Genomic DNA, 27826 nt, shown 5'->3' with positions numbered 1-27826 from the left:
CCCCATCTCATAAGACACAATCTGATTCTATACTCCGTAGAGGACAAAGGAGACCGCTCCGATCAAAACTGCATCATGCCTGAGTTTTTCTGCCTTCTATTCATCTAATCAACAGGGTATATCCAATGAAAACACACTTGTTGGAGCGAGAGGTCCTGGGCTACACACCGGAGAGGACCGGTGAGGCCCTGCCAAATGAAATTCAATTCCATGACCTTGTTGGGTGGTGTGCCCAACAAGACCTGGTGTGGTGACAGAACATAGATGAGTTGGGTGTCACATGGGGCATTGCATCCTGCACCTCTTCATTGGCCGCAGTGTAGCCAGACCGATCCAACCGGTCAGGCTTTAGTGTCTTCATCAATTTTGGGAAATTGAAAGTGCTCTGGAAAGTGGGAAGAAGAGCCTCACGCCTGAATGAATTCGGCCACATTGATGTCCCCTCTGGCTGTGCGATACATGATTTTCATTTCAGTATACCCGGAGAGGTAACGTTCTCTAACTATCCATTTTCCCACAATCTAATTCTATTCTTTCAATCCTGCTGTATGGGTATCTAACGTTGCGCCATGCCCCAAATATACCAAACACGCTCTAAATATGTCAAACACTCAAGTGTCCGGGGGAAAAGAGAAAAAATAAGCCAAAAAGATAGTAAAAAGATGGAATGATAGACGAAAATAAGATTAGAGAGCTTCAAAAAAAAAAGTCGAATACGATAGCTCAGAAACTTGAACAGCCAAGAATCAGGCAAAGGAGATCAGCCAGCGATGACGGGCTGTAAGAATCAGATGCCCACAAAAGTAGTCAGACTGCAATAGAATGCATACCCACTAGACAGAATGATGGCTCAGGACACGAGTAGCTGTTGGGCTGTCGATTTGCTCTCTCGGCATTTGGCCCAAATCGCTCTGCATAGACGATGGCTGTTCAATGACAGAGTTTTGTCTACTCAAAGCGGGGGTGTCGTCAACAGGCGCGGCTGATACATCGGCATTGGCTTCTGCTCCTCTAAAAGCACTATCACCTCCGTCATCCTGTGAGCTGATCGTCGACGTGCGGGGCCCATCAATGACCTCCTCGGGAATGTTAAAGGCGGCATCTCTGGTCCAGAATCTTGCAATGTCGTTTTGCCAGGCTCCCCAATTTGTGATCCTAGTCAAACTGAGAGTCGTCATGGACACCATCAGGAGCACGAGCATTTCGACAGTGCTGGTGCGCAGCTTGTGCATCAGCCAGCGATTGATAAAGTCTACCTTTTTGGAAGGCTCGGCGTTCAGCAGTAGATTGTTGATGTTAATCTCCTTCACGTATCGCTGTACCTCGTGGTTCTTTCGCACAGCTGCATCGTCTTGGGCAGCATCTGGCGGCAGTTGTTTCTTCACCCTCTGTGCTGCTTCTTGAAGTGCTCTTTGAGGGGTTTTCTCTTCCAAAACATGCCTCGGGTCCGAAAGCAGGAGAAAAAATCTCGGGTTCCTGAGACTGAGAGGATCATTCGGCCACTTGGGCTGAGGCTTGGGTTTATAGCCTGGGTGAACAACAGGAACAAAAGCTCTGCCATTGAAAATGGGGTCCTCCATTTCCTCTTCGACTTGCTCGGTGGGTAAGCCCAAGGCTTCGTTTATGTCATATTCATAAGACGGTTCGGGGTACCTTGGCATCGCGCCTCGCTCGATGCACAAAGATCTCAAGTGCCAAATCTCAGCCGTGAGACTCGCCACAATGTGTTCACCTTCCTTTACCTGTTGATCGAAGGTCTTGAGAAATTCCACATCATCTTCATCAATATCATATCTACGAGCCAGTATATCGATATTGTTTGGATCCTTAAGCTGCTTTTCAAGAATCTCTGTGTCTTCGGGGCGGATCTCGAACACCCTGTCATCGTCCACCTGTTCTTGACGTTGCCGTGCCAATGCGATGAGATACTTTAGTGTGATTATACGAACGATGTGGTTTCGCTCCAATGTGAGATTCTCCAGCTCTTCTTCTTCCAATTTCTTTCTGGATGTGGCTTTTAGGAGCCTAGTGTAAAGTGGATGGAAATCTTGAGCGAGGTCGGCCCTGATGCCCCTGAGTGAGGCACTAGAGGGCAGATCCTGCTGTGTCTCCTTCTTGGGTAAAATCGTTTTAACGGTGGGTCTTCTCAATCCTCCCGCGGCCTCGAGCTGATTCCTGTAAACTTGCTGCAGGAAATCCTCTTCTGCCGCCTCCAGGCTAACTTCTTCGCGACTCAAGTCTGCCTCCAGTTCCTCAAGGTCGTTCTGGAGCATAAAATGTTTTGAGCGCTCTTCTTGAATGTTGTTAAAGAGGGTGAGAAGATCCTTCTTGTTTTCAGATAATTCTTCCGCGTCCGATACTGTCGAATCTTGAAAAAGTACCCTCCGGGCCTGATTCAGGAAGAGATTATCTGCTTGGGTAACTTGAAGCTCTGAGGCCCTCAGGTTCTTCCGAATAACCTCTTTACTCTTCCGCAGCTTAGCCCTAGTTCTGCGGTGAGCAGCAAGCTTTTCCCATAGCTTTTTGGCAAGAGCATCCTGTTGGTCTCCGTCTCGTTCGTCATTCTCTTTGTAATCCCCTGAAAGGGACGTAGAACTCGAGGAAAATTTACTAAGCGTAGCAGACTTGTCCGAAGCTGGAACTGGGATGAGGACGTGTTGAGGGCTTTTGCCAGCATATCCCACCCTGTTCTTTGTTTTTTGCGCCGATTTTGCATTTATGTGATCATCAGAAGACAATGATCGTGATGATGATGACGATGATGATGATGATGATATCGACGACCCGGAAGGATTCGAGAGTGGCTTGACGGAGTGAAATATACGAGCAGCAACAGTTGTGGGATCAAATCCCCGACGTAGCCCAAGGGCAAAAATATCTTCGGGATTATCCCCGGTGTTGTGAGGAGCGGTGAAGTTTAGCACAGGCGCTTGCCTCTGATTCTTGCGAGCCTCCATGGCGTCGCCCAGGAACTGCTGAATGGGAGTCAAGTTAAGTGAGAATTAAAGGTGATGGACGAGGGCGGCGTCTTCCAGGAGCCCGTTCTTGAGCAAACAGTAGCATAGGTTGGGCGCTTGGGTGGCCTCGAAAATTTGGAAGACAGAATGATGCAAGGTTCCGTAGAGATTAATCAAGGGCTGATGTGGTGCAACCAACCAGCAGTGAGTGAGCTCAGAGACAAACGACGAGTGCAAGTACAGCGTTTAGCGTGATGGCTCGATTGGCCAGAAAGAAAATAATGGTGATATTTGTCTTGTCTTGCCTAACTCTATATGTATTTGTGTAATAATTAGAAATCACAGTCAAGGTTGGTAAATGATCCAAGAATGACGACCGACGTGACACTTGCCAACAAGGAAGACAGTGAAGGAGTGAGTACCTACATCCCAACGAGGGAAAAAAGGCAGTGGGGCACGGCAAGTGGGCTCTGTCTGCGCATGTTTTGTGGACCGATCTTGATGGGTTGGGCCGATTGTGATTTATGACAGTAACAGGGGTACATTTTAGCGGAACTTCAGCAACCCGTCCACCCCTACCTCTCTTGGCTCCTGAACTTGTTCTTATTGTACAGTATCGCTCCAGCTGTTGAGATATCGTCACCCCAAAAGCAACTTTCGGTCGGAGGCTGCCTATCTACCGCCATCTCGACAGCCTGTCCTCCCAAGTATGGTATGCCACATCGTTGAGAGCATGACCTTGGTTGGCAAAGGAAGGGGATTGGTGCCCCCGAGATGAATGATGGTTGCAACGGCTGGAATTATTTGCTCCGAGGACAGGATTCGTTTCTTCAACGGTAACACAAGCCACAGATTTCATTCCTGGCTGATTTCAAATTTCGGCCCAGTCTCCTATTACATCCACCCTCCTCGGGGAAGGTATTGATTGTATTGGATATGAATTTTGTTTGTGTCTTGTGTCACTCTGCAGCATTTGATGCCTGCCTTCAATGGATGTTGGATATTCTCCTACACCACCTTCTGCCAGCCGTCCCACCCACCCAAACTTCCAATTGATGGTCTGCTGACTCTCTTGGACCACTCCCCACACAATCTATTCTAATCGTTGCCGCCGTTCCGTTCCTCCACACTAGGATCCAGATAGGCTCCAAACGGCTCTGTCCAATCTTTCGGTCCCGTCCGGGAGTTCAGAGCCGCCGCAGGCCTATCACCAAGTATGGCCGTTCCGTTGACCACGTCAACGCGCCGGTGGACACCCACCACCGACTGCATGCAGTTTTATTTCTCAGCCCATTGCCGAATACAGAAAGAAAAAAAAAAAAAAAAAACATATTTTCCTCCTCGTCCATTGTTCCGGGAATGCAGCCCACCCTCGTTATCTCTTTTGACACCCTTCAGCGAATGCGTTGGCGCTTAACCGGTGAATTTGGGGGTGCAATTGCGACTGGATGATGACCATCTCCATCCAGTCACGACACGTCTTGCTTCAATATGGTTGCATCCTACGTTCTCCTTTGCCCCGGCTTTACTCCAGCTTAGCTGATTGTATACTCCTCTTTGGTAGCAGAGCCTCATCTCTGCTCTACAAAGTGCCCCCCTGAGACATTGACTAGAGAGATGCTTTGATACGCCCCGATGAGCTTAAAGGGGACCTGGACTTCCTCCAATCTTTCCAAACTCTATGCTGTACTCTCCACATGTATTATCATTATCACTGCCTCGCCAAAAATCCCTTCTCCAGCTGGTGATAGCTTACCCTCTCACACACTCAAGTGCACTGCATGCCTGTTATATGATCCTTTCGCCAATCAGCAACGTCAACATCTACGTGTAACTAACATGGCTTCTCGCGTCAAGTCTAAAAGTAAACGGAGTAGTGACAAGCGCGAACATTCGTCGCATAGCAACGAGACTGAGGCCGGTATGTGGTAGCACCGTTTCATGTTTGACCAAGTCTGAGCCAATAAATCAGCAATGATTAACTTGGCGCCATCTGCCAGAGTACTACGAATATGAAGAAACACCCCCTGCACACAGCGGCCAATATTCAGAAGCATACGAAGACCCTACTTACACCACCCACACGGACTATGAGGGCCATGCGGGCGGCCCAGGCATGACACCTCGCACCACGCACTCTAAGGATGAAGATCTGTCGACGTCGTATGAGTTTGAGGGGGCCCATGATGCGGGTCCTCATGAACCCACCGAGGCTCTGTCAAAAATGGCGATATCCAATGAAACAGCCTATGCGGACGGAAACGAAGCTCAGGGAGGTAAGCATCCATGTCACCCATGAATCATCAGCTCACTTTGAATAAGCCGTCATTATCATATCCTTTGTCTTTTTCATCTGACCCACGGCCGTTTAGATGAGTTTTACGATGACCAATATGGATCCACGAGTAAGGGAAAGAACAAGGAGACCGCTGGCGAAGAGGAAGAGCACGACTATGAAGAGCCTGCCGAATGTGAGTGAAGTTGCTTACGATTATCGCCGTTGATGAGACGGAGCATTGACGGGAACCTCAGTGGAGGCACATACCAAACCATCCAAGCAGGTGACATTCGGGGAGACAAACGACTATGAAGGCCATCAGTATGACGGCTACCAAGCAGAGGACTACGACACTGGAAGGGAGGCTAGCAAGAGAGAGTACTACTCGATGGACACAGTTGGAGAGTCATCGACTGCCGCGATCAATACCTACCAGGAAGTTGACGACGTTCTAGCCAATGCTCCCAAAGGGCCTAGGATTTCAGGATCAAAGCAACCTCGCATTGTAGATTCTCGTCAGAAGCCCTCTCTTACACATCTCCAACTCTAGTGGCTCACCCCAGAAGGTGCTGACTTTATCAATATATAGGATTTCTAAGATATGATTCTTCAGCTTTCCAACCTGGGAATGTAAGCACTTAGATTCCGTGTCCATAACAGCTATGATTGGTTTCCAAATAGCTAACTTGGCTTTTTGGTCGTTAGGTGTTCAAGACTGTGTGGGCCGATCCAATGGGAGCCCCCTCGGGACATTTCACCTCTTTTGTGACAGCGCATCAAAAGGGGAAAGAGATTCACGTCTCGACTCGTCGCTTCATAATCGTCGGGAACACGGATAACCAGTCCTACTGCGTGTTAGTACCTACCCCCCTCCCCGTCTCTGAGTTGTTTGTACCAAGTTTTCTTTTTTTGCTAAACATGACCCCCCCTTGTTCCAAATTCGGACAGACCAATTTTCACCTATGGTAAGCAAGGCTGCAGGAAGAATGGAGTAAAGGCCAACAGACACGGCATGGTCTACAGTGGCGATGTGCCGCCCGCGCCGCTCAAAAACGAGCCAGAGCTCGGCCATTATCCGGTGCGGGTGTACATGGGGCAGGGGAACCAAGACCTGCTGGACGAATCGAGAGTCAACTACTCGATTCTGTGCACGGTACAGCACAACGTCAAGGCCATGTTCATCGGTTCCATCACCCCGGATGATTTGGAGAACATCGTGCAGCCGGCCGTTTTCTCCATCTTGAACGGGGCGAGAGACAAGTCCTCCAAGAGCTCCAAGAGCTCCAAAGAACGTCGCAAGGGAAAGTAAAGCCTTTGCGATACCTCCTTCCCCCCTCTTTACGTTTACATCGCCACAGGCGCCTGTCGTGGTGATTAAATTTGGCCTGAGCTCCCCCGATTCCCTTATCAGAGGGATGAGGGAAGCAGGTTATTTCACGACTCTGGGAACCCAATCAACGTTTATTTGACATATGGTTCAAGGATATGGACTTACGACATAACGACAATGATTTTAACTTTCTTACTATCGTGTATTCTTTGTTTCTTTGTTTTTCTTGACTTCCAAGTTTCTTGTACCGACCCCAGCAACACGGTGGATGACGATAACGACGGCCGCTTTGCGAAGAATAGCAACCAGAAACGACTCTCATGGGCTTTTTTCTTCTTTTTTTCTTCTTTGAGATGTTGACCAGGTAACAAGGTTAGTTAGCCTCAAGGGGACATGCTTGTTGAATCCATGTTATTTTCAGCCTCCACTAGCACCGCTTGTGTCCCTATTTAGCTTGAATAAATATCATGTTATCTTTCTAAAAATGTAAAAATACCAACCGAGTGGAAGATGACAAAGAAAAAAAGAGAAAAAAAAAAAAGAATAAAATACTTGTGCACGGCGGGATCGCTGTTGTACCTGCAGATGACGCGCAAATTTCCCACCAAGTGGATCATCAAGTTCAATGCATGTGGGTGGAATACTCCAATACCTTGCGACAACTGAAAAAGAGAATCGGACGCGGAGTTTCAGAGTTCAAGTATGTAGTTGAATATCCCAGAAAACGCCTGGTACGCCTTCCCCTGAAGCCAAAAACTAACAACACAGATTAAGCGAGACAAACAACCAAACCGTCGAAACACCTCATCAAGATGACCCCAATGAAGAAAGGAGGATATATGAACAGAGTGTGGCTCAAGATGATGCAGGGAAACCGTGGTATTTTCTTTTCTTTTCTTTCGCAGCCATTCGTCACAATCATTCGATAAATTCCCTCTGCTGGTAAACAGCCGTAACCATGGCGTGATCACGCTCGTACGGCTCTGTAACACGGAAAATTTCAGTATTCTGTAGGCAGTGGTCAAATCAAGAGCTACGTGGTCATGCTTACCGAGTGTCAGCTGCTCCTTAGGGAAGAACTTCTCTGCCCTCAACTTCTCGACTTCTGACGCGAAAACCTCCTCTGCGGGGGCCGTGCTGTCGATACAGTTGGCCTTGATGGAGATACAGGTGCCACCGCCCTTCTTGAGGAACAAGCTGGCGTTCAGGGCAACGATACGGGCCTGGTCGGGCTGGGCAACGTCGGCAAAGATGCAGTCGACCATAGGCACGACCATGCGGTACTTGAGGGGGTGACGAGCATCCTCGACAATAGGGATGACGTTGGTCCTCTTGGTGGCCATGTTGATCAAATCACGACCAGACCTGTGGCTGAACTCGACAGCGTAGACATTGCCGGTAGGGCCGACCAGGTCGGCGACGTGGGAGACCGAGGTACCGGAAGCAGCACCTAGGTACAGAACCTTGGCGCCGGGCTTCATGAAGATGTTGTCCATACCACCAAGGATACCAGCTGCCAGCTTGCTACGGAAGGGGTTCCAGATGCGGTACTCGGTCTTGGTTGCGGGTGTGTCGTCGTCGCCCTTGTTGCTGTTCTCGACGGCAATGCGCTTCTCGCCGTAGACGGACTCGCCAGGAACAAGGTTGATGGTCGCAAGCAGATCCTCCTTGCCACCACGGGCGACGAAGACGCCCTTGTGACGGTGGGGCTCCTGAAGATAGTGAATCAATGGTCAGGGCTCTGTGACTTTCGAGGTTGTGAAGGTCGACTTGAATCGCGACGCCATGTCTAGTGGCGGATTGTCGCGATTGATCTCGCAGAGACAAGATTGTACTCACAACTATGACCTTCTTGCCACCAGCAGCACCGGGTTTGCCGCCACGGCCACCTCCGCGACCTCCCCTGGCAGGACCTCCGCGTCCGCGAGGACCTCCACGACCACCTGTTTTAAGAAGCTTTTGTGAGCATTGCGCGCTGGGCACCACATGAAAGAAGCCCGCTAAGAGGGAGCAAGCTGCTCCGATTCCGACCCCAAAGAGCAAGCGCGAAACTGTGCCAGTGAGTGACTAACCTCCACGTCCACCACGGTCACCACCGCGGAAGCTGCCACCTCCACGGCCACCACCGCGTCCACCGCGATCGCCGCCTCGGAAGCCACCGCCGCCACGAGGAGCGCCGCGACCCCTAGGTGTGAATGCCATCTTGTTTCTTAAATAAAATGTATGTTTCTCAGAACAGAATTGATCGAAAGCACCACGTTGAAGTGCTGCCAGAGAATTGCGGCGTGAAGCAATTCGTAGTTAAAGCAGGCAGCTTTAGTAAAATTTCGTAGGAGCTCCAGTTATTTTTTTTTTTTTTCTCTTCGAAGCTTCACTTGGGACAAATTTTTTCGGCTGCATCGAAGCTGGAGGAGGTCCAATTGTTGCCCCACATCCTGAACTTTTTGGTGGAGCCTCACCCCCTCCCTCGGCATCAACAAAATCCGGTCCGAGAATTTTCGATTTCTCTGTAGGGTTCCTCAGCCCTAGGTTTTTTGGCGGGCGGGATCGAGCAAGCGGGTCCGCCTCCCAATCGTGCGAAAAGTCAACTGCCCTCCCAAAGAACGTCAACATCGCGAACCCATCTACATTTGCTGCCCATTCGAAAGCCGTCAATCAGTCACTAACCCAAACAGCAAAGATGGTACGTACGACCTGTTTGCCGCCTGGTCTCTTCCGCCGCCGAATTTGTCGAAGTTCTCAGCATGTGCCGTCGATTGCCCCCCGGATGCTGTTGAAGCAGGGCCAACTGCTGCGTCAAGAAAAAGGTGGAAAACTTGCAGTGTGATGTTTGGTTGGCGGGCAGACGGCAGACGAGGGGCAACGACGGACACATCACAACAAACGACGAGCCGACGATAAAAGGAAAAGCCTTTGACAGAGCAGATTACTGACTCTGTCATGTTTTCGATAATTAGGTCCGATACGGAGCTACCGAGATTGAGACGGCCAAGTCGGCCCGCGCCCGCGGCTCGTACCTGCGTGTCTCTTTCAAGAACACCCGCGAGACCGCCCAGGCCATCAACGGCTGGAAGCTGCACCGCGCCGTCAAGTTCCTCGAGAACGTCCAGGAGAAGAAGGAGGCTGTCCCCATGCGCCGGTACGCCGGCAGCACCGGTCGCTGCGCCCAAGGTACGACAAAAAGCTGAACTCGACTACAAATATTGGGGGCTCTACTCTTTGTGGACGAACTCTTGGGCTGCTCAATTTGGGCCAACCTGGAGGACGCATTTATCACGGAGACATGGCAAAGCCAGGGAGTCTGGATAGACTTGGTAGAGAGGCAATGTACTGACCTCGACCACTACGAATAGGCAAGCAGTTCGGTGTCTCCAAGGCCCGCTGGCCCACCAAGTCTGCCGAGTTCCTCCTCGGTCTCCTGAAGAACGCTGAGGCCAACGCCGACGCCAAGGGCCTCGACACTGGCAACCTCGTTGTCAAGCACATCCAGGTCAACCAGGCCCCCAAGCAGCGCCGCCGGACGTACCGTGCCCACGGTCGTGTACGTAGTCCCTCGAAAATCTTTGCTGATTGCGGACCACAACTGACCTCTTTCGCAGATCAACCCTTACATGTCTTGCCCCTGCCACATCGAGCTCATCCTGACAGAGCAGGAGGAGGCTGTTGAGAAGTCTGACGCTGTTACCGACCGCAACGAGCACCTTACATCAAGGCAGCGTGGCGCTCGCGTCCGCAAGGCCCTCACCGCCGCATAAGCGGATCATCTTTTTTTGACGAAAGGGACTGATGGACACGGACGGGACAGGGCTGTTTCGGCACATTGCATTGTTTCTTGTTGGGTTTTGACGGTCGGTAGCAAAAAAAAGAACTACTCGGCCATCACAGACGAACAATGCATTTTTCTCTCTTGGGCGACGGTTATGGAAATGCGGCGTGGCGCGGTTGCACAACTGGGAACGGATTTTTAATTCCCATCTTTTCGCGCTTTTTTCCCTCCCACTTGTTTTTAGGGTCAACCGGTGTTGTATCTGAGCATGGCATTCGGGGAATCAAAATTCAAAGCTTTCTGGTAAAAGAGGAGACTTCACGTTGCTGAAGCTATGAGAGGGGATACCGAGACCTCAGGCACATACCCACGAGGAATAGACTTATGATGAACAGCCCTTCCGGTCCTCTGGCATGAAACCGTCTTGTTCCTTTTTTTGTTGGCGAGAGCTTTTTGTTTGTGTAATACTAGGCATACGCCGTTACGACTTAGCTGTTGGTCAAAAGTTCAGGGGCTCCCAGTCCCAGAGTTACCGACGGCGCATTGGCTATTAGTCTTGTAACAATGTACAAGTGCATGCGCGCATTCTCATGGTAATCGAGCTTAAATTTCGGTGTCCAAAAGGATAAAGGTGCAGGGTGTTGCTGAAGGTAGAGTGAAAGTATCCTCAACAGACCGATGTGTTGTCAGATCATCGTGACTAGTTTTCAAGGATAGACGAGCTTTCTAAAGCTCGTCTCAATAGGTCCAACGGCGTGGGGGAAAAAAGAAAAAAAAGAAACAAAAAGAAAATCCTACACTCATCATACGAAGCTGAGACGGGCATATCCTGAAAAGCCTAAGAAACCAAAGTTCCACGCATTAGAATACAAAAACAGAGAAGTGCTTGTCACTAATGAGGACAAAAAAAAGGGTTCTCTTTTTTTGGCATCGGCGAGAGATTCTACTACCGACCACCACGAGAATCCAACGGCGGCTTGGTATGCGTTGTTACTTGCTGCTTGTCTAGCACGCCCTGCCACGGCTGCTAGTCGATCAAACCCCCATTCGAAAGGTGCAAAGGAAAAGAATAGAGAACAGCGCGCATCTCTGTGTGAGCAGTGCACAGCTACAACATTTGCATGTGCTTTGGGGTGAAGGCTCCGACCTGACCAGTGCTCCGAAATTATATCAAAGGAAACCTGCGTATCCGACTCATTGTGAGAAAAAAGGGGTGATGTGGTCAAGCGAAAGGAAGAAAATCTCCTAGTTTCCAGCGCAGAGTGCTCCAACATCGTCTCATCACCGCATTCTCACTTCCTTGGCCTACATCTGCACCTACAAAGTATCTTGTTGGGATCCCGTCGGATGTGATTCTAGGCCGTTGCCAGAACTCTGGTCCGATGTCGACCAAGAGGATGGCTTGAAACCGTTCAAACTTTTCGCCAAGGTTATTGCGAGAAAAAAGAAGAAAAAAGAATGTACCCCATGACAGTATAATCAGCAGAAAAGCTCACGTGAATATCTACATGGATATTTGGACGCGGTTACAGCAATGATGCTTCTTTTGTAAGTTGTTCTTAACTTTTCTTCTCTGAAAGTATCTTTGGCGTTGGCTTTTCCCTATCAACGCTCGTAGAGAACGTAGTGGGAATTACGAAGCATCATATAAGCCATAAGCAGACACAAATCAACCATTGGCAATAAAACAAAACCGGATTTCGTCATGTAAAGACAGTATGTATCTATATGTCTACATTGGCCCGCAAAACAACAGTAGCTTTTAGCTAGACTTGGTTCAAATATACCGACATGTATACAAATGGGTATCATCTTGATGATATAAGAAAACAACCATCAAATATCAACCTTTTCATCATCAGACATGGCAGAAAACTCATCATCATCACAGGGGGTTGGCCATAGCGGCGTCGACCCTCTTCTCCGCTGTCCGCTTCTCATCATGCTCATGAATCACCCCCTTCTCGAGCCCCTCGTCCGTCCCAGTGTTCGAGTTGATACCGATCTCGGCAGCGGTAAAGGCATCGGCCGTATTACGGTACCAAGGGTGGAAGTTGACGGCAACGGCGTACGTAATTGCGGCGAGCATAAAAGCCAGCGGCACCACCATGCCGATCTGGGTGCCGTGCATATCAGCCACCGCGCCAGTCAGGGGCGGGACGACGGCGCCGCCAAGGACACCACCAACGATCAGTCCGGAACCGCGCTTCGAGTGGCGACCCAGTCCGCGCATGCCCAGGGCGACGATGGTGGGGAAGCAGATGGACTCGAAGAAGAGGACGATGAAGAGCATGGCAACGGCAGTGTTTCCTCGCACAAGGATGGCCGGGATCAGGAAGATGCAGACCGAGGTCAGGTAGGCGCCAAAGACAAGGCGCGGCTTGAAGAAGTGCATAAAGAGAACACCGGAAAAGCGCCCCACGGTAAACGCGGCCTGAGCACCTGCGAAGAGCTGGGCGCCAACGGCAGAGTCGGTCCCGGGACGAGTCTCGACAGCATAGTTGATGAAAAAAGAGGCGATGGCGACCTGGGCGCCAGTGTAGCAGAACTGGGCAAAGGCGGCGTGGAAAAGACGGTATTGCTTCCTAAAAGGCTGATCTCCTTCACCTGCGTGGGTCTCCTCGGCCTGGCGAGCCATATCTGCGTCGGTGATCTCGGGGATGTCACTGAGGAGGAAGACGACGGCAAGAGAGAAGACAAAGCAGGCGATGGCTAGGTAGACCCATTGGACGTTGCGCAGGGCAGCTTCATCGTCGAGGGCGCGGAAGAAGACGTAGGACCCCATTACGGGGGCGATGACGGTTCCGATACCGTTGAAGGCCTGAGACAGGTTGATACGCATTTCCGAGTAGCGGGGCGGGCCGCAGACGGTGATGAAGGGGTTCGCCGCCGTCTCGAGGGAGCCGAGGCCATTACCGATGATAAAGATGCCCATGCAGAAGCCGGCGAAGGACCGGCCTAGAATGGCGGGAATACATAACAGGGCTCCAACTCCTATTGCGTTGTGTATTGCGTGTTAGCGTTTTAACATGACCCAAGTTTGATGGGTGTTTGATAAGGGGTGCACGTGACTCTAGGGAGACCATACCATAGAGGAAAAGACCCCAGATGAAGACAGCCTTGTAGCTGTAGTGGCGCAGAATCCATGCTGCGTGGCCAAGCGATGCAAGAGGGTAGGCACTAGGAATTAAGCGTTGTCAATAATTAAATTCTGACAGGTTCGTCGGTAGTTGTGCGATTTCATCTTATTATGTGATGGATTTACAGCCCAATGGCTAAAAAAAAAAAAAAAAAAAAAAAAAAAAAAGAAAAGAAAAGAACAGTCTCGTCTCGGCCAAACCGTTCAGCTCACGCCCTGCATGGCGTCAACGAACGGTAGTTGTGACGGGGCTTCTTTAGTGGCGGCTTTTGGGTTTCTGCCGCTGAGCCGTCCCGCTCTTGTCTCCCCCGCAAATCTCGAGCTAAGAGCGGGAAGTTGCTTCCATCGACCAATCATTGAGATCGGAAGGTACATGGGAGGAATTAATTGAAGTGGGAAAGTGCGTGTCCAACTAAGGCAAGAGAAAGGGAGAGAAACAAAAGAAGAAGAAGAAGAAAAGCAAAGAAGACTCACCCAAAATAGGCAGCTTGTAGACCTGCAGATCTCGCCCTTGTAATCTCGAGAACATCCTGAAAGTGTTTGTTCAGGGTGTCAAGAAGGCCATATGAAAAGCCCCACAGTAAAAATAGGATGGTGACAAGAAAGATGGGGAAGATGGACTGGCGCAGCGTCAACTCGGCAGCTTTGGTCGTCTTGTTGTCTTGCACCTTGAGCCGGCGCTTGGCCCACCATTCACGAGTGAACATGATGGCGAGGGATTAGATTGAGGATGGATTTCGAGGTTGACAGCGGCGGTGTTGGAGAATAAAAACTGGGCAAATCTTGAAATATATTTCCCTCTTTGAAGTGAGTGGTGTCTTCTTAAGGCCGAGGCGAGACAAGCAACTGGCTGTCAGCAAGAAGAAGAAGAAGAAAAAGAAGTACACAAGAGACGACAGGAAGTCGAGGCAAATCGCACAGATGGTCTCGATGGGGATGCAGGTCGCCTGATATAACATGAGAGAACCATCCGATCTGTTCGGCCAGACCGTTTACTACCCTGCTGCAACTAATCTTCACTCCACATTGGTGGGCAACCGTCAGAGCAGCCAAGAGAGAAATAGTACATGGCCGATTACCGCTTCAGGAAACTACCTTAGGTACTACTCAATGGCGACATTGCGGGACATAAAAAAAAAAAAAAAAAAGAAAAGAAACAAGGGCGTTAGATGATAGGTCCAACGAGACCAAGCCATTGGAATCAACCATGCTTGCAATTGCATGCAAGTTGCCCACTGTGGTTTGGTGACAAAGCGCAAGACATGGCCTCCCTTGCTTTGTTTTATTTTGTCGTACAACCCGCTGCAGGGCCTTGGCTGCTCGGTGTAGTCAGTAACGAGCAGGTACGGTACATGTGGACACCGAAGGTCTAGGCTGATCGGGGAGGCCCTGCCTGGCTTGAATAAAGAAATAGAAGCCAAAAGCATTCTTATTTTTTGCACCAACTGATCGCGACCACTGTGCCAAATAAACTAACTCGGACGTGACCGTTCAACGGGCTACTGCGACGATTTCCATAATTTTTACCTTATTTTTTTTCTTTCTCTATATCGACTAGCCAAGTGCCAAGCATCAAAGCCTAGCTGTTGTTAACGGCCCTTCTGTGGAGTTCTGAATGAGTTTCCTACCTAGTTTCTTGCTTAAAACCCTTCCAACCCCAGAATCCCCCGCACAAAGGCTCTGGGCCAAGCTCCACAGCAGCTTACTATAGGTGGTATACTAGTAATCTTCCCCATCACAAACACAGTCTCCGCACCCTCATCTTGATTGAAAGATTAATAACTAGGGGTTTGGAAAATGGCAAGGAGAGCCATGTCTGCTGATGAGAGGAGGAACAAGACGATGAACAAATAAGAAAAAAAAAAAAACCACCACCACCACCCATCGTCGTTCCAATGACCCGATCCGGCAGTCAATTACCCCGAATACACCCCTACTTTTCCTCCAAGCCGAATTATATGCCGCGTGAATATTGTTACACCCGTCGGTTCGGTTAGCAGATTAAGAGGAAACGATGGGAGAGGACCGCACCAAGTCAAACCTGCCCTACGAGATCAATACCGACGGGCTAGGCAAGCCAAGTTGCTGGCCAAACCCATGAACGAATTGCAATTAGTTTTATCTAGTTAGTATTACGTCCGTTGGTTAAGGATATCACCAGTCCCAGAATTGACGTTACTGTCTCGTATGCCATTGCGGCCTATATCCAATGTACTTCGTATTACGATAGTGAATTGTAGCTTAATAAATGAAGTAAGATACGGTACTTTGACCACAGAGGTGGTACCATAATTAATGAGGTACCCACTCTACGTGGACGTGGACAGATGCTCAAATGACCTGGTCACTGTGGCAAATCCACCGTCTTCACATCGCCGCGACTCATGTCGGTCCTTTGGTTGAACAGAATACTACTACGCATGTATGTTCTGCAAGGGTTAAAAATACATTATTGACGACGTTCTGTGTGTGCTCTTATCACTCTCAACTTTTGCACGTCTCTATCTTTCTCTTACCCAATTGTTTTCTTCTCTTGTCCCAGCCAGTCCCAACGACGTGTCTGGAACAGCTGTGGCTACATGTACATATCAACGGTCTCCATCCTCCTACTCATCCTCATGTACAGCCTCCCCTTTTTCATGCACCTTGATCCCAAATATGTGATACTGTGTACTGTAATCGCCAGTCTGCACACTACCAGCCCCACCTATTTCCCCGCCCCCGGCTTTCTCCAAGGTTTACTAGACTAGTACCGTCGTCACCCCACCCATCGTTTGCTGCCATCATCACATCATCCAACCCCCCCTTTCAAATAACATAGTAGTTCCCCACCCGCAATCTCACGCCCGAGCCGGACAATGCCAATGCCGGAACGAAAGAAAAAAAAAAACCCTATCCCCGGTACCTTTTTACCCGACTGACCTTCCCGTTGGATTTTTCGAGAAGAGGATGGCTGAGACTGTAAGTTGAAATGTTGACAACGGTGACCTTGCTGTCTTCAGGTACAACCAGCGAGGGGAGGCGGCTACATATTACCCAAGAAAAGACACAAGAATGCGGGGACATGATGCTTTGTTTACGGGCTCAAGTCTCGCTACTTGCGTAAAGTAAAACGAGGATGCCCATGTTTGTCAAATAGGTGTTTGTACCGCGAACGAGCAGGTTATCGTATTGCATCCAATGGACCAAACACTTGATCGCGTATTTGAAATGAGGAAAAGGCCCAAGTCGCCGTGCAACGTCGTATATATATATATATATATATAACTTACATGGAAATCCACATAAATATACTCGACACAAGTCGCGTGATCCAAGACACCGTACGAACCTTTTTGATATCTTGTGTCCCTCGATTTACTAGCAGATTTGATAAACGACCAACGACTTTTGACCTGCTGTGGTCATCCAAATCGCGTAGCTCCTCTCTTCCTCTCGCATACTTTGCCTTCGTGTTACAGAACACACTGATGAATGAATTCAAGCCTTGCTGATCGTCCGTCCAGAGAATTGGGACCGGTGTAGCCATCGGGACCCTCCGCTTCATCGAACCAAACAGCCAGCTCCGACGGCACGGAGATATGTCACACTCATTTTCGGCTAGCATAAACAGGCATCACGAACAGGTTGCACTAGAAACTCCAATTCTATACGGTCTATTCGTGAACACGTAGTTTATCAGCCCCCAGAACCGGACCGAACCGTTTGGGCGATGGAAAAAAGCAACGATCAACGGCCGATCGCGATCAGAAGACAAGCATAGGCTGTCCATGAGTGGGGAAAAGTCAAAACGCAATCCATGATAAAAGAGAGCTCACGTCCGCACAGATTAGTAGTCATAAGCAGATGGCATAGGTGATAAAAAAAAAGAAGAAAAAACAGAAACAAGAGAAGGCCAACCTCGCTGAAGCAGCCAGATAAAAAGTTGAAGCCAAATAAACGCCGATAACAGTGCCCATACCCATCCATATCCCTGTCGATGTAAAGAGAAAAAAAAAAAAAAAAAACAGTAACCACATAGCAATAATGCCCGCTGGAAGAGACAAAAATAGAGGAAAATTAAGAACGCCTGTACCCTCAAATCCCCCCTTGTATCATCCGGTAGCGTCGTATACCCAAAACCAACATGCTGCGCACTAAAATAGCAATCTAGCAGAAACAACAACAAAGTCGTTACAAGCACCGATTCCGTTCAAACTTTCGTAGGTGATTGCGCAGAGCTCGAAGGTGAAGCAGCCGCAGCAGCACCAGCTTGATCCTCCTTCTCGACCTCTGCCGCAACTGCTTCCCACCAGACGGAATGCGCCTCACGGTCGACTGTGCCGACCCGCCCAATCTCGTCAACCATCTCCCTGACCTTATCGACAAACTCGGCCAGTCCAAGGCCGGCAAGCTTCTCGCCCGCTGTGCTGGCCGTGCGGACCTTCTCGCTCGCCGAGGCCGACGCTATGCGCGCAAAGATGTGGCCTCGGAGTCGGTTCAAGAGCAGCCTGAGGACGGGCTCCGTGGGATCCGGTCCTCTGCTGCTGCTACTGACAACGTCGCGACTAGCAGCCGTAATCTTGGCCACCAGTGCCCGGAGGTTCGCCTTGGTCGCCTCGGGCATGCAACGCCCGGCCTCAAGCGCAGCCATGACACCATCCACAACCACAGCCTGGTCGCCGTCCTCGCTGCCGTCACTGCTCAGTCTTCTATCGTCGGCCGCTTCCAGGACAGTCATGAGCCTTCCGGCTTCGGCTCGCCAGGGCATGCGAACATCGCGCTTGAGTAGGTTCTTGCACTGCAGGAGGATAGCGCCGGCCGTCACGATCCGCCTGGTCAGCGCCCCGCACCTTACCGCCCGGTTATGGTCCAGCCTTAGCATTTCGGGCATTTCCTCCAAGGCCACTGGCTGGCCCAGTCTCGTGAAAATATCAACGAGCATCTGCGCATATATCTTGTCTGGAGTCGGCCTGGAGGCCGGGTGATTGATGCCCTCAGGGTCACGACGGGCTGCCTCGGCTAGAAGCTTACCCCTTGTCGCGCGCCATGCGGCCTTGGCTGCGGACAGGTCGTGCTGCTTCATCTCAAGAGCGTCTGCAAATGCCTTTGCTTCATACTCAGCCGATCGTTGTAGGATAGTCGGTGCAGTAAGGCTCAACATATAGTTGGCGTGATCGCTGGACATGACGTCAACAAAGCCCATCAGGGCTTCTAGCCGGTCGACGTAGTTTCCATTTCTTAGCTTCTGTTCCACAAGCTCCTTAACTTCATCGTCGCGGACTGGGGCACAGAGCTTTGGCAGGAGTTGACCCATGGTGTTAAAGAACTTTTCGTAGGAAAAGCTGCCCGTTTGAAATTGCTGATACGCCACCTCGGTGTCGAGAACCTCACCGATGAACGTATGCATAGACTTGCCCGGCTGTACAAAGCGTTGTAGCTTGCCGCGAATCTCCTTGGCCACTTCTAACAGCAAGATGAAGTGCTCCTGCTGCCCCTCGCCTTCCATAGTGTCCCGCATCTGCTGGAAGAGCGGAGCAAGAAATGCCGCCCGCTGCTCCTTATACACCTCAGCCGAGAGGCGAAAGTTTTTATCAATCGCTAGCTCGTGAGTCAGAACGCGATTGTCCGGCAGGAGACGATTCCTTGGTACACGAATCTCGACTTGGACAACTTCGCCTACACCAGAGGTCGGCGAAGATGGCACGGGGCTCACCGCAGAATCCTCTGTCCGCGCTGTTGCTTCGGCTGTTCCAAGGTCGCCCATGGCAGTTTCTACGGTGTGATCGGCCTCTCTAGGTTTCGTGTCGCCGACGGGCTTGCTTTCAGCCCTGGCCTTCCTGGCTTTCCGAACAGCCTGATACACCAATTTCTTTCCCTGCTCGGCCCCAGCGAGCCGCTTGATCCTGACCAACAGCATAAGCTGGTTGTCCTGGATGCTTTGGCGATAGGATTCCGTCACCGACGGGTCGGTGCTGTCCTTGACCGTCTGCCAGATGGCGTCGAGCTCGACAAACTGCATGAGCATCACGTCGATGAGGGCGCCCGAATCCCGCGCCTTCCACGCTATGAATGCGTTGTAGAAGGACGCATAAGCCTCAGGGAGCTCGGCGCTCAGCGTCGGGGGAGGCATGTGCCGGTTCGTTGAGGTGAGCCGTGGTAGGATGTTTTCGAAGCAGATCAAGAGATCTCTCGCTTTCCCGACGAGCTCCTGCAACTGAGGGTTAGCCAGGTCATCTTTAGACAGGGGATGGGCCAGAGCTGCCCCAACCTGCTCCTTTTCCCCTTTATCGTCCTTGTTGCTGAGAACCTGGGCCGGGTGGCCGAGGATGAGGAACGCGCTCAGGAAGGTCCTGACTGCCGCCATCTCGCTGACCGACCCGACAGCGCCTTCCTGTAGGCCACAAATCCTGAGGATCTTGGAAGTGATTAGTAGTACCGAGTCCTGCCCGAGTAGCGCGGATATGTGCTCAAAGGTCGCCTCTCGAACGCCGTCGATTGTGAGGCCGAGAGCCTGGAACTGCGAAACGATCCTGCGCCTCATCGTCGCCCTCCACCACCACTGTATCTGATCAGCCGCCATCTCGGGCGTCAGGATGCGACGTTCTGGTTCCTTAGACTCCTCCTTGACGTCTGGAAGCGCTCTGGTAGCCCTCCTATTGGGACCCATGCTCTGGCTCTGGCCCCTGGCACGCGAAGGAGACGATGCCGAAGAGGACTTGTTGGCGGCGTTGCGCCGCAGCTCTTCGCGGCGCCTGCTCGCCTCGGCCATACGCTCCTCGATCTGTGACTTGAGCTTCTGTAGATCCTGCTCCCGCTTCTCCTTCATCGACTCGGCCACAGCCTTGGCCCGCTTGACCTCCTCTGCGCAGGTGGCGGCGATCTCGGCAAGGTTGCGTTCGCGCGTCAACTGTGCGGCGAGTGCGCGCTCCTCGCTTACGGATGTGTCCTTGGTCGCCGCCTTGGCCATGGCCGCCCGCAGCCGCACCTTTTCGGCATGCGCGGCGCGGTCAGCGAGCCGGGCCTTGCGATCCTCGAGGATCGACGCGCGGCGGAGGTGCTGGGCTACGTGCTTGCTCTGCGGGCCGGCCTGTCGGCTACAACCGTGGGAAGAGCGCGAGTGTGCCGAGGAGATGGAGTTGCGCCGCGAGGACGCAGCCGAGTCCTTCCGCCTGTTCTGGGACGGCCTGTAGAAGCGGGCGGCAATGTGAGGGGGTGGGGTGTATGTGCGAGGAGCGTCTACCGTGTCGAGGTCTTCGTCGTCGTGTTCATCGGCTTCGGCGGTCATGGCTAAAGACCTGTCACCGACGGCATCTGTGGCTGAGTCGGGGTCTGGAGAGCCGATTGACTCCTCAATGTTACGCATGGGTTCGCTGAGTTCTAACGAGGCGCGTTTCATCCTTGGCAACAAGCGGTCGCGTTCCGCTGGGCTAGGTTATCGCAAAAGGAGAATAAAAAAGCCTATGTAACGCGAATAATGATCTACGAGAATAGGTGGTGCGGTGTAGTCATGCAGAAACCGTGAAGAGCGAGTGATCGGCGGAGGCTGTTGTTAATTGAAATCAACGATAAACTCCGGTTCGGTGCGGTGCGTGATGACGAAATCTCGTCTTGGGTGGGTGGGGACTTTTCCTCGTCTCGCCTCAAGACAAAAAAAAATAAAAAATAAAAGACGAAATAAAAAAGAGTGGCGCAAGACCCGAGGAAATGGATGGAACTGCAGAACGTGGAGAAAGTGAGAGGAGACGAGGGGAATAACTCTCCATCCGGTTGGGGCAGGAAGAAAGAAAAAGAGGCTTGGTGGCCAGGATTGGACAAAAAGCTGCTTGGTAAACGTTGAAAGACTCAAAAAGAAGGCGGCAGAATCAATGGAGCAACTGATCCATTCCGCTGACTGATTTGTTTGTGGTTGACTGGGTTGGCTGACTTGGGCTCCAGCTGGCTGCCACACCCACATCCCAAACAAACGAAACCCCGAGGGAAAGGGAAGGGAACCAAAACTGGGTAAAGGTCAGGCAGGTTTGGGTCCCCTGTTAGATTGCGTTGTCCAAACGGATCTGGGAAACGCGATCCCCCCGCAATGGCGACTTTGCATGGATGGCAATGTCTCAAAGAGCCATCCGCTTTGTAACGCAACTTATTTGATGGGGGTTAAGCATTGTGATCAAATCAGTTGTCAACATAATTTGTTGGAAACTTAGTATCAAAGCAAGAAGAAAAGGGGGAGACAGGGAGATGTTGAATGTGCCTTTCGACCTGGCCCCTGCCAGTTTGTACTCTCACAGTAGGGCCCTGATGACAATGAAAGCCTGAGACAGTGGCTGCTGACGTGGAGTCGAATGCTACTCAACTATCAACTGCAACGATTTTAAGTCGACCGAATTTATCTATCTTGGCCAGGTGCATACTTTTACGAGGATAGATGAGGGCAAAATTAATAAATCGATAGACCGACCTTTCAAATGATGCCATAGGCCAGTAAAACAACAAAAATAAACAGCAGTTACCCGTCGAAACCCCACGAGGGTACTGTTCTGATTGATTATCTGGACATGGATAACTTCCGTTAAATAACTGGCTAGGAAAGCGTCGTTTAGTCTTTCCTTTCTAGCCATGCGCATTTCGCCCCCATAATAAAAGTAGGGAAAGCCCTTGGTATTTAAACTCGACAGTAAACACAACTTGATATTCTTCCAATGCACGGACGCAGAAGGGGTATAATTCTAGACTAGTCTAGACTAGATATAAACGAAGAGCCCACACAGCAAAACTTAGCCAAAGGTTACACGTCCAGCTTTCACAACTCACCCCAGCGTCTCCCACCGACTAACCACCCCCTCGGCTTTTCGGAGCAAGCCCCGTCTATTGACAGAACAAATTGACGATGCCCATGAGCGGACCACCGGCAGCTCGAATCGCAGCGGCGGCAGGCCCCAGCGCAGCGTTGATCTGGGCGCAGCCGAAATTGCCTGACTTGTCCCACGTGATGCTCGAGGTTAGAAAGCCATCGAGGCCCTTTGACTTTTGATTGAAGCGGGCGACGTTGACGCGGGACGGCGCCTGCCAAAACTTCATCTGCCACTGCCCGAACCGGGGGGTTCCGCCTCGGCGCGTCACCTGGGTCTGCGTGCGGCCGTAGACCTCGGTGACGGCCGACAGCATGCCCTTTTGGATGTCTGGGTGGAAGGTGCCCGTCGTGCTGATGGTCAGCGTGCGCGGCAGGGGCACCTGCACGGAGCCGTCGTGCGCGTGCTTCATGTTCCACGTCCAGGAGTCTACGTTGCAGTGAAAACTTTTGCAGTGGCTCCAGAGACTATCATTTTTTTTGGCAGCAGCGGCAGCAAATACATTAGCTTTCTCTATTTCATTTCTTCTTGTTTTGCTTCGTCTGTTAATGAGAGGCTTCAAACTCACGATTCGGCCACAGTCTTCGGCGTAGCGTCACCAAACTCCTGCTTATCTTCACTCGACCCCACGCCGGTGCAGTATCCGGCGTTGCCGCAGTTGAAGTATTCCTGCCGGGATACGAGGTCCTGCTTCTCGGGCCCGACCCGCGTCTTGTTGACGTGCTCTTCATAGCCCGCGGACCCGTACTCGAGCCCCGGGATGATGCGCATCGCCCAGCGCCCCTCGGCGTCCTTGTAGGCTTCGCAGTTGAAGGCTTCGGTGCACATCTCGTAGCCCTGCGGCGGTGTACCTAGGGAAGGGTCCACTGCGATGGCTGAGACATGGGCTGCGAGGATGAGGGCGGCGGAGGCGGCGAGCCACTTCATTGTGATTTCTGATGATGAATATTTGCTCAGGTCGGATGGCAATCCAAGGGACTGAAGTTTATAGCTGAGATGAGGTGAATGAAGGTGAGGATGAGGATGTAGATGCAGACTGAAAAAAGCTATTCATCATGAGAACAACGTCGTTGAGGTTATATAGATCATCATCCTTGGCCAAAGAACAAGGTATCGCAGTCGCCAGATGATGATTTCGTCTCACAAATTCTTATTTTGTGTCCGCAGTTGAAGCTGTTCAGGGGATTACTCATGCATGTCAGCCACGAAGGCAGCTGAAGTCTAAGAGGCTGGTATCTTTGCATGGTTTGCCTCTTTCCAAAATTTCCTTCCCGGGAAACAAACTGCAAGATTCCAGCGGTTCAATTGGCTGCGTTTATTTTTATCCATCTCGTTCCAATGGTCGCCTAGGCCGGTGATGTCCGTCCTGCTCAACCGTGCGATATAGAAATGCTTGGCCAACTACTGTGCTATACATGCCTGGACACTTCTAGAGTGACCAGTTGTCGATTCGATTTAGGATACACGTGGTTTGCTGGAGAGTTATTTGTCTTTGGGCTTTCACACAAATTATGATGAAGCGCCACAACTTCTGTGGTGAAAGATCCAGTCTGAAAGGTATAGCACAAAGGTGGGAGACCCCAGACGGGACGGACTACCCGCGGCAAGCGACAAAGACCGCCTTTTACAGGTAGTTAGCTGTACGCTCGAGTGTCAAAATTTATGCTTCGTCAACTTAGCTACCTGAGAAATCCCACCCGCCAAGTACAACTTTGGAAGATAGATACCTACTATTTGGTCAAGTATCCATTCTCCTTCAACCACTGCCTCAGGACTTGCGAGTCCCTTTCTTTGTACGCAGCTCTACCCCTAACCTTGTCCTTGACGGTCTCCAAAGTCCTGTTGAAACTCGACGTGTCCTGTTTGCTGAAGGCGGCCTCGATATCGTCGACGGCCTTGGCATCTGTGAATTTGCCCAGCGAGTTCTTGACCAGACGGTCGACCAGAATAGGGTTACCTCCAAGCTTCTTTACCACCGAGTTTTCCCAATCGTCGCGCAGGCGCTCCCACAAGAGTGGGCGTCCTACCCGATTCGCAGCCAGCGCCGTGGCCATGATGTGCACATCGGCCGGCGGCACAGCATCCGGGGAAGCATCGAAGAGGAACGGCAAGAGAACATCCTTGATGATGGCAGCGTCCTGAACATGGCCCAGGGCACCAAGGCACACCTCCCTCCCATCCACAGCTTTGGTTTCCGCCCATTCCTTCTTGAGGATCTGCACAGCTGTCGCCGGGTCGCTCAGGATGGCCGCTCGGTAGCATGTAACACGCAGATCGGCGTGCACAGCTGACTTGTCTCCACCGATGAAATGGGCGTCGAATCGTTTCTTGGCTTCAGCCTTGACACTACAAAGAAGGAGAAAAAAAAAAGCAAGTTAGAATCATTTCTGGGACATTGCAAGATCCTGCACGCCCGGCACGTCAAAACTTACCCCTCATGGCCGTTTGCAACTGCAGCCAGTAGAATCCTCTTTCGTAGGAGACTGTTGGTGTAACTGTCGTTTGCAGGCACGTCAAAGCTAAGCTTGCCGACCTGGTTCTCGATAAGTTTCAACGAGAAGGAGTTCAGACCAGCACGAATGTCCTCATCCTCGCCAAATACGGACTTGAGGGTGGCAACTGCATCGAGAGCCTGCGCAAGAACGAGGTATTCCGTCTCATTGCTGAAACCCTCCAAGAAGGACAGCAGAGACGAAGTCTTTGCGTATCCGGAGAAGGCAAGGTCTGATGCAGACGAAGAGATGCGGATCTTGTCCGCGGAGCCCAGCCGGTCAAGCTGCTTGGCAAAGATTGCCAGACGCTCCGCTGGGTAGTTCACCTGGTAAAAGCCAGTTGCGTTCGAGTTGAGTAGGTAGAACTCATCACTGACACCGGTGATAGTCTCCTCCTTGCTCGTCATAGAAAGAGACTGCACTTCGCCTTCGGCAGTACCGACCTTGCCCGACAGGGCGAGAGGAATCCACCAAGTGGTGGTGTCATCCTCGGGCTTGACGTCGCCCGTGGACAGAAATCGCGATTGCTTGACGCTGATGGCGCCATCACTGGACTTCTCTGTCACGGTAAGAACCGGGTGCCCGATTTTCTCGATCCAGGGTGCCATAAGAGCGTTGACATCAGTGCCAGACGCCTCGCTCAAGGCCGACCATAATGCGTCAGTCTTGGCATTGCCGTACTGGTGTTTCTTGAGGTACATGGCAACGCCCTTGAGGAAAGTGCGGACACCGAGATGCGATGCCAGCATGCGAATTACACTGCATCCTTTGAGATATGAAATATGGTCGAAAATCTGGTTCACGTCAAGTGCATCACGAACGGGGACCTGGATAGGGTGCGAGGCGCGAATGGAGTCAAGCTCGAATGCCATGCCCATACCCTCGTTGACAAATTGAGGCCAGACATTCCAGTCAGGATGGAGATCTTTTTTTTCTCTTGAGGTCAGTATGCGCCGTATGCTATTGTTCCTAAAAAGCTGTTTTTGTTTACTCACAATCAGTAGCAAGCCATCCTGCCCAGGTAGCAAAGCCTTCGTTGAGCCAAAGCTCGTCCCACCTAAACGACAATATATAGTCAGCGACTTGTAATAACAGAGTTTAACAAGGTCATAAGATGTCACGTTCTACGTTCACTCACCAGTCCATAGTCACAAGGTCTCCAAACCACTGATGGGCCAGTTCATGAGCGACCACGTAAGCAACACGGTTGCGGAATCGAACATCAGATAGTTTCTCGTCGAAAAGCACAGCTGTGGTCCTGTATGTTACCAAACCCCAATTCTCCATGGCACCGTGGGTAAACTCGTGCACGGCAAGGATATCGGACTTGGGCAGCGGGTAGTCGATCTCGAACTGCTCGCTAAAGTAGTCGATAACCTTGGGTGCGTGCTCCAATGCCCAGCGACCCTGCTCGATGAGGCCACGAGTGGTGTAGACACGAACAGGGAGCTGCTTGCCGTTGTACCGCCTTTCGGTAAAAGCCTCGATGTATTCAAAGTCACCGATGGCCCAGGCAACAAGATACGTACTCATGACCGGGGTACGATCAAAGGAGACGAGTGTCTTCCCTGGCGCGATTTCCTTTGACTCCTTGACGGGCATGTTGCTCAGCGCAACCTGATCGCTCGGGATCTCGAGGGCAATATCAAAAGTGGCCTTGAGGTTGGGCTCGTCAAAGCAAGGAAAAGCGCGGCGAGCATCACAGGCCTCGAACTGGGTGCTGAGCATATAGTGGAACTGTTCGTCTCGTGGAACCGAGGCAGCTGCGGGAACCGCAGGCTTGTACATGCTGCGATAGAACCCAGCCATATCATGGTTTATGAGCCCAGAGAACTTGATCTTGAGGCTTGCCTTGGCTGAGGGAGGAATCTCCTCCTCGAAGACGATGGTGGCGCGTTGTTGTTTGTCATTGTAAGTGAACTTTTGGGTGCCCTGGCTCAAAGTTGCCTTGTTGCCCTGTACTCGGGTGATTTGGTCTTATGAGTTGTTGATCCCTTCCTCTTTCATCCTGCAATTGAGGGGACGAACCTGAATTTCCAGTTGAGCCTCCTTGAGCTTAATCTCCAATACATTGAGTACGATCTCAGTAGTCGGCTTGGTGAGTTCTCCAGAAATCCTTTGAGAGGCAGGCTTAGTGAATTGCACAACCACAAGCAGTCAAACGTCCTTTATATTCATATGTGATGCTTACTCAACGGTTCCGTTGTAGGACCAGTTCTCAAAGTCCAGATCGGTAAGCTTAAGATCGTAATGGACCGGACGGAAGTTGTCCGGGAGGATATCACGGGCCGACATGTTCACGGCCAGAATCGCCGAATTTGGGGTCAAGCTTGTACAATTCCGTTTGAGTGGGGGTGCACTGCTGACTCGGATTTGTGATGAAACCGAAAAGGGTTTGGGCCTCCTATTAGTCGAGCACGTGGAAGAAGAATAGAATCTCTTCGTCGCGGGTGAAGTGCTGTTGTTGTTGCTGTTGGAATAATACCTCCCAGCTACGACAGCTTGCACTCGTCCTGCCGGCCATCCTGTTTGCCTCAAGCTACCCCGCAGTAGGGAGCAAGCTTCGCCCCGCCCATGCACGCCATCTAACAGCCAAGCCGGCGATACCCGGTCGCGAAAATTTGAACGCCTGAGGCAGCCAGATCGACCGGTGAGGTCGACCAGCCGAGACAAGCTTGACGACGCGGTCGACAACGCGCGTTTGGATGCTTCCATGCCTGCTCGTCCCCAGGACCCCCTGAATCCGAGGCAGAGTCTGTCTAGTTGATCATGGGTTCCGTAAGGAAACAAGTGTTCAATTCAATGAACAGTCTTGTTGCATCATCAGCTTTTTTATTTTATTTTTTACGGGCTGGATAGCTTACGTGGGAAGAATAAAACAAAACGCCTGATGGTCAAGTCCCTGAATTGAATGAAATTTGACATGGTCCTGCCCTGCCCAATTTCCTGACAGTCTTGGTAGTGTATTCCACACTGTAAGTTACTGTGCACTTTATTTTGACGCGAAACACTTTGATCACTACCACATTCTCTCTCCAG

At 51.1% G+C, this 27826-nt stretch overlaps 8 protein-coding genes across 8 annotated transcripts; 2 read left to right on the top strand and 6 right to left on the bottom strand.

Annotated features, from left to right (window-relative positions):
- Positions 1-833: 833 nt before the first annotated feature.
- On the bottom strand, positions 834-2957 carry PgNI_06144 (uncharacterized protein; the record flags this gene model as incomplete). Its single annotated transcript, XM_031126171.1, has 1 exon — positions 834-2957. The coding sequence occupies one exon, from the start codon at positions 2955-2957 to the stop codon at positions 834-836; it is 2124 nt and encodes a 707-aa protein (XP_030982569.1).
- A 1309-nt stretch (positions 2958-4266) lies between these two features.
- On the top strand, positions 4267-6970 carry PgNI_06143 (uncharacterized protein). The gene is made up of 7 exons (XM_031126170.1): positions 4267-4878; positions 4958-5233; positions 5330-5428; positions 5490-5750; positions 5825-5865; positions 5941-6089; positions 6184-6970. Exons 1-7 carry the CDS (start codon positions 4593-4595, stop codon positions 6542-6544), a joined length of 1473 nt encoding a protein of 490 aa, XP_030982422.1. The 5' UTR covers positions 4267-4592; the 3' UTR covers positions 6545-6970.
- Positions 6971-7124: 154 nt separating this feature from the next.
- On the bottom strand, positions 7125-8938 carry PgNI_06142 (uncharacterized protein). Its single transcript, XM_031126169.1, has 4 exons — positions 8638-8938; positions 8405-8508; positions 7617-8277; positions 7125-7548 (listed from the first exon to the last, which is right to left on the bottom strand). The coding sequence occupies exons 1-4, from the start codon at positions 8765-8767 to the stop codon at positions 7484-7486; spliced, it is 960 nt and encodes a 319-aa protein (XP_030982940.1). The 5' UTR covers positions 8768-8938; the 3' UTR covers positions 7125-7483.
- A 186-nt stretch (positions 8939-9124) lies between these two features.
- Positions 9125-10916, top strand: PgNI_06141 (uncharacterized protein). The gene is made up of 4 exons (XM_031126168.1): positions 9125-9248; positions 9523-9736; positions 9919-10106; positions 10165-10916. The coding sequence occupies exons 1-4, from the start codon at positions 9246-9248 to the stop codon at positions 10318-10320; spliced, it is 561 nt and encodes a 186-aa protein (XP_030982576.1). The 5' UTR covers positions 9125-9245; the 3' UTR covers positions 10321-10916.
- A 1091-nt stretch (positions 10917-12007) lies between these two features.
- On the bottom strand, positions 12008-14177 carry PgNI_06140 (uncharacterized protein; the record flags this gene model as incomplete). Its single annotated transcript, XM_031126167.1, has 3 exons — positions 12008-13325; positions 13420-13511; positions 13945-14177. The coding sequence occupies 3 exons, from the start codon at positions 14175-14177 to the stop codon at positions 12217-12219; spliced, it is 1434 nt and encodes a 477-aa protein (XP_030982574.1). The 3' UTR covers positions 12008-12216.
- A 3485-nt stretch (positions 14178-17662) lies between these two features.
- Positions 17663-20848, bottom strand: PgNI_06139 (uncharacterized protein; the record flags this gene model as incomplete). The annotated part of the gene is made up of 1 exon (XM_031126166.1): positions 17663-20848. One exon carries the CDS (start codon positions 20846-20848, stop codon positions 17663-17665), a length of 3186 nt encoding a protein of 1061 aa, XP_030983105.1.
- Positions 20849-22114: 1266 nt separating this feature from the next.
- Positions 22115-23469, bottom strand: PgNI_06138 (uncharacterized protein). The gene is made up of 2 exons (XM_031126165.1): positions 22864-23469; positions 22115-22762 (listed from the first exon to the last, which is right to left on the bottom strand). Exons 1-2 carry the CDS (start codon positions 23220-23222, stop codon positions 22312-22314), a joined length of 810 nt encoding a protein of 269 aa, XP_030983256.1. The 5' UTR covers positions 23223-23469; the 3' UTR covers positions 22115-22311.
- Positions 23470-23748: 279 nt separating this feature from the next.
- On the bottom strand, positions 23749-27533 carry PgNI_06137 (uncharacterized protein). Its single transcript, XM_031126164.1, has 6 exons — positions 26979-27533; positions 26816-26903; positions 25926-26743; positions 25783-25844; positions 24728-25712; positions 23749-24641 (listed from the first exon to the last, which is right to left on the bottom strand). The coding sequence occupies exons 1-6, from the start codon at positions 27500-27502 to the stop codon at positions 24026-24028; spliced, it is 3093 nt and encodes a 1030-aa protein (XP_030983259.1). The 5' UTR covers positions 27503-27533; the 3' UTR covers positions 23749-24025.
- Positions 27534-27826: the final 293 nt, after the last annotated feature.

Source organism: Pyricularia grisea, chromosome I (assembly GCF_004355905.1).
Source record: "Pyricularia grisea strain NI907 chromosome I, whole genome shotgun sequence".
NCBI lineage: Eukaryota > Fungi > Ascomycota > Sordariomycetes > Magnaporthales > Pyriculariaceae > Pyricularia > Pyricularia grisea.
The sequence above is the reverse complement of the archived record's forward strand: the minus strand, read 5'-3'. Positions and strand labels throughout refer to the sequence as shown.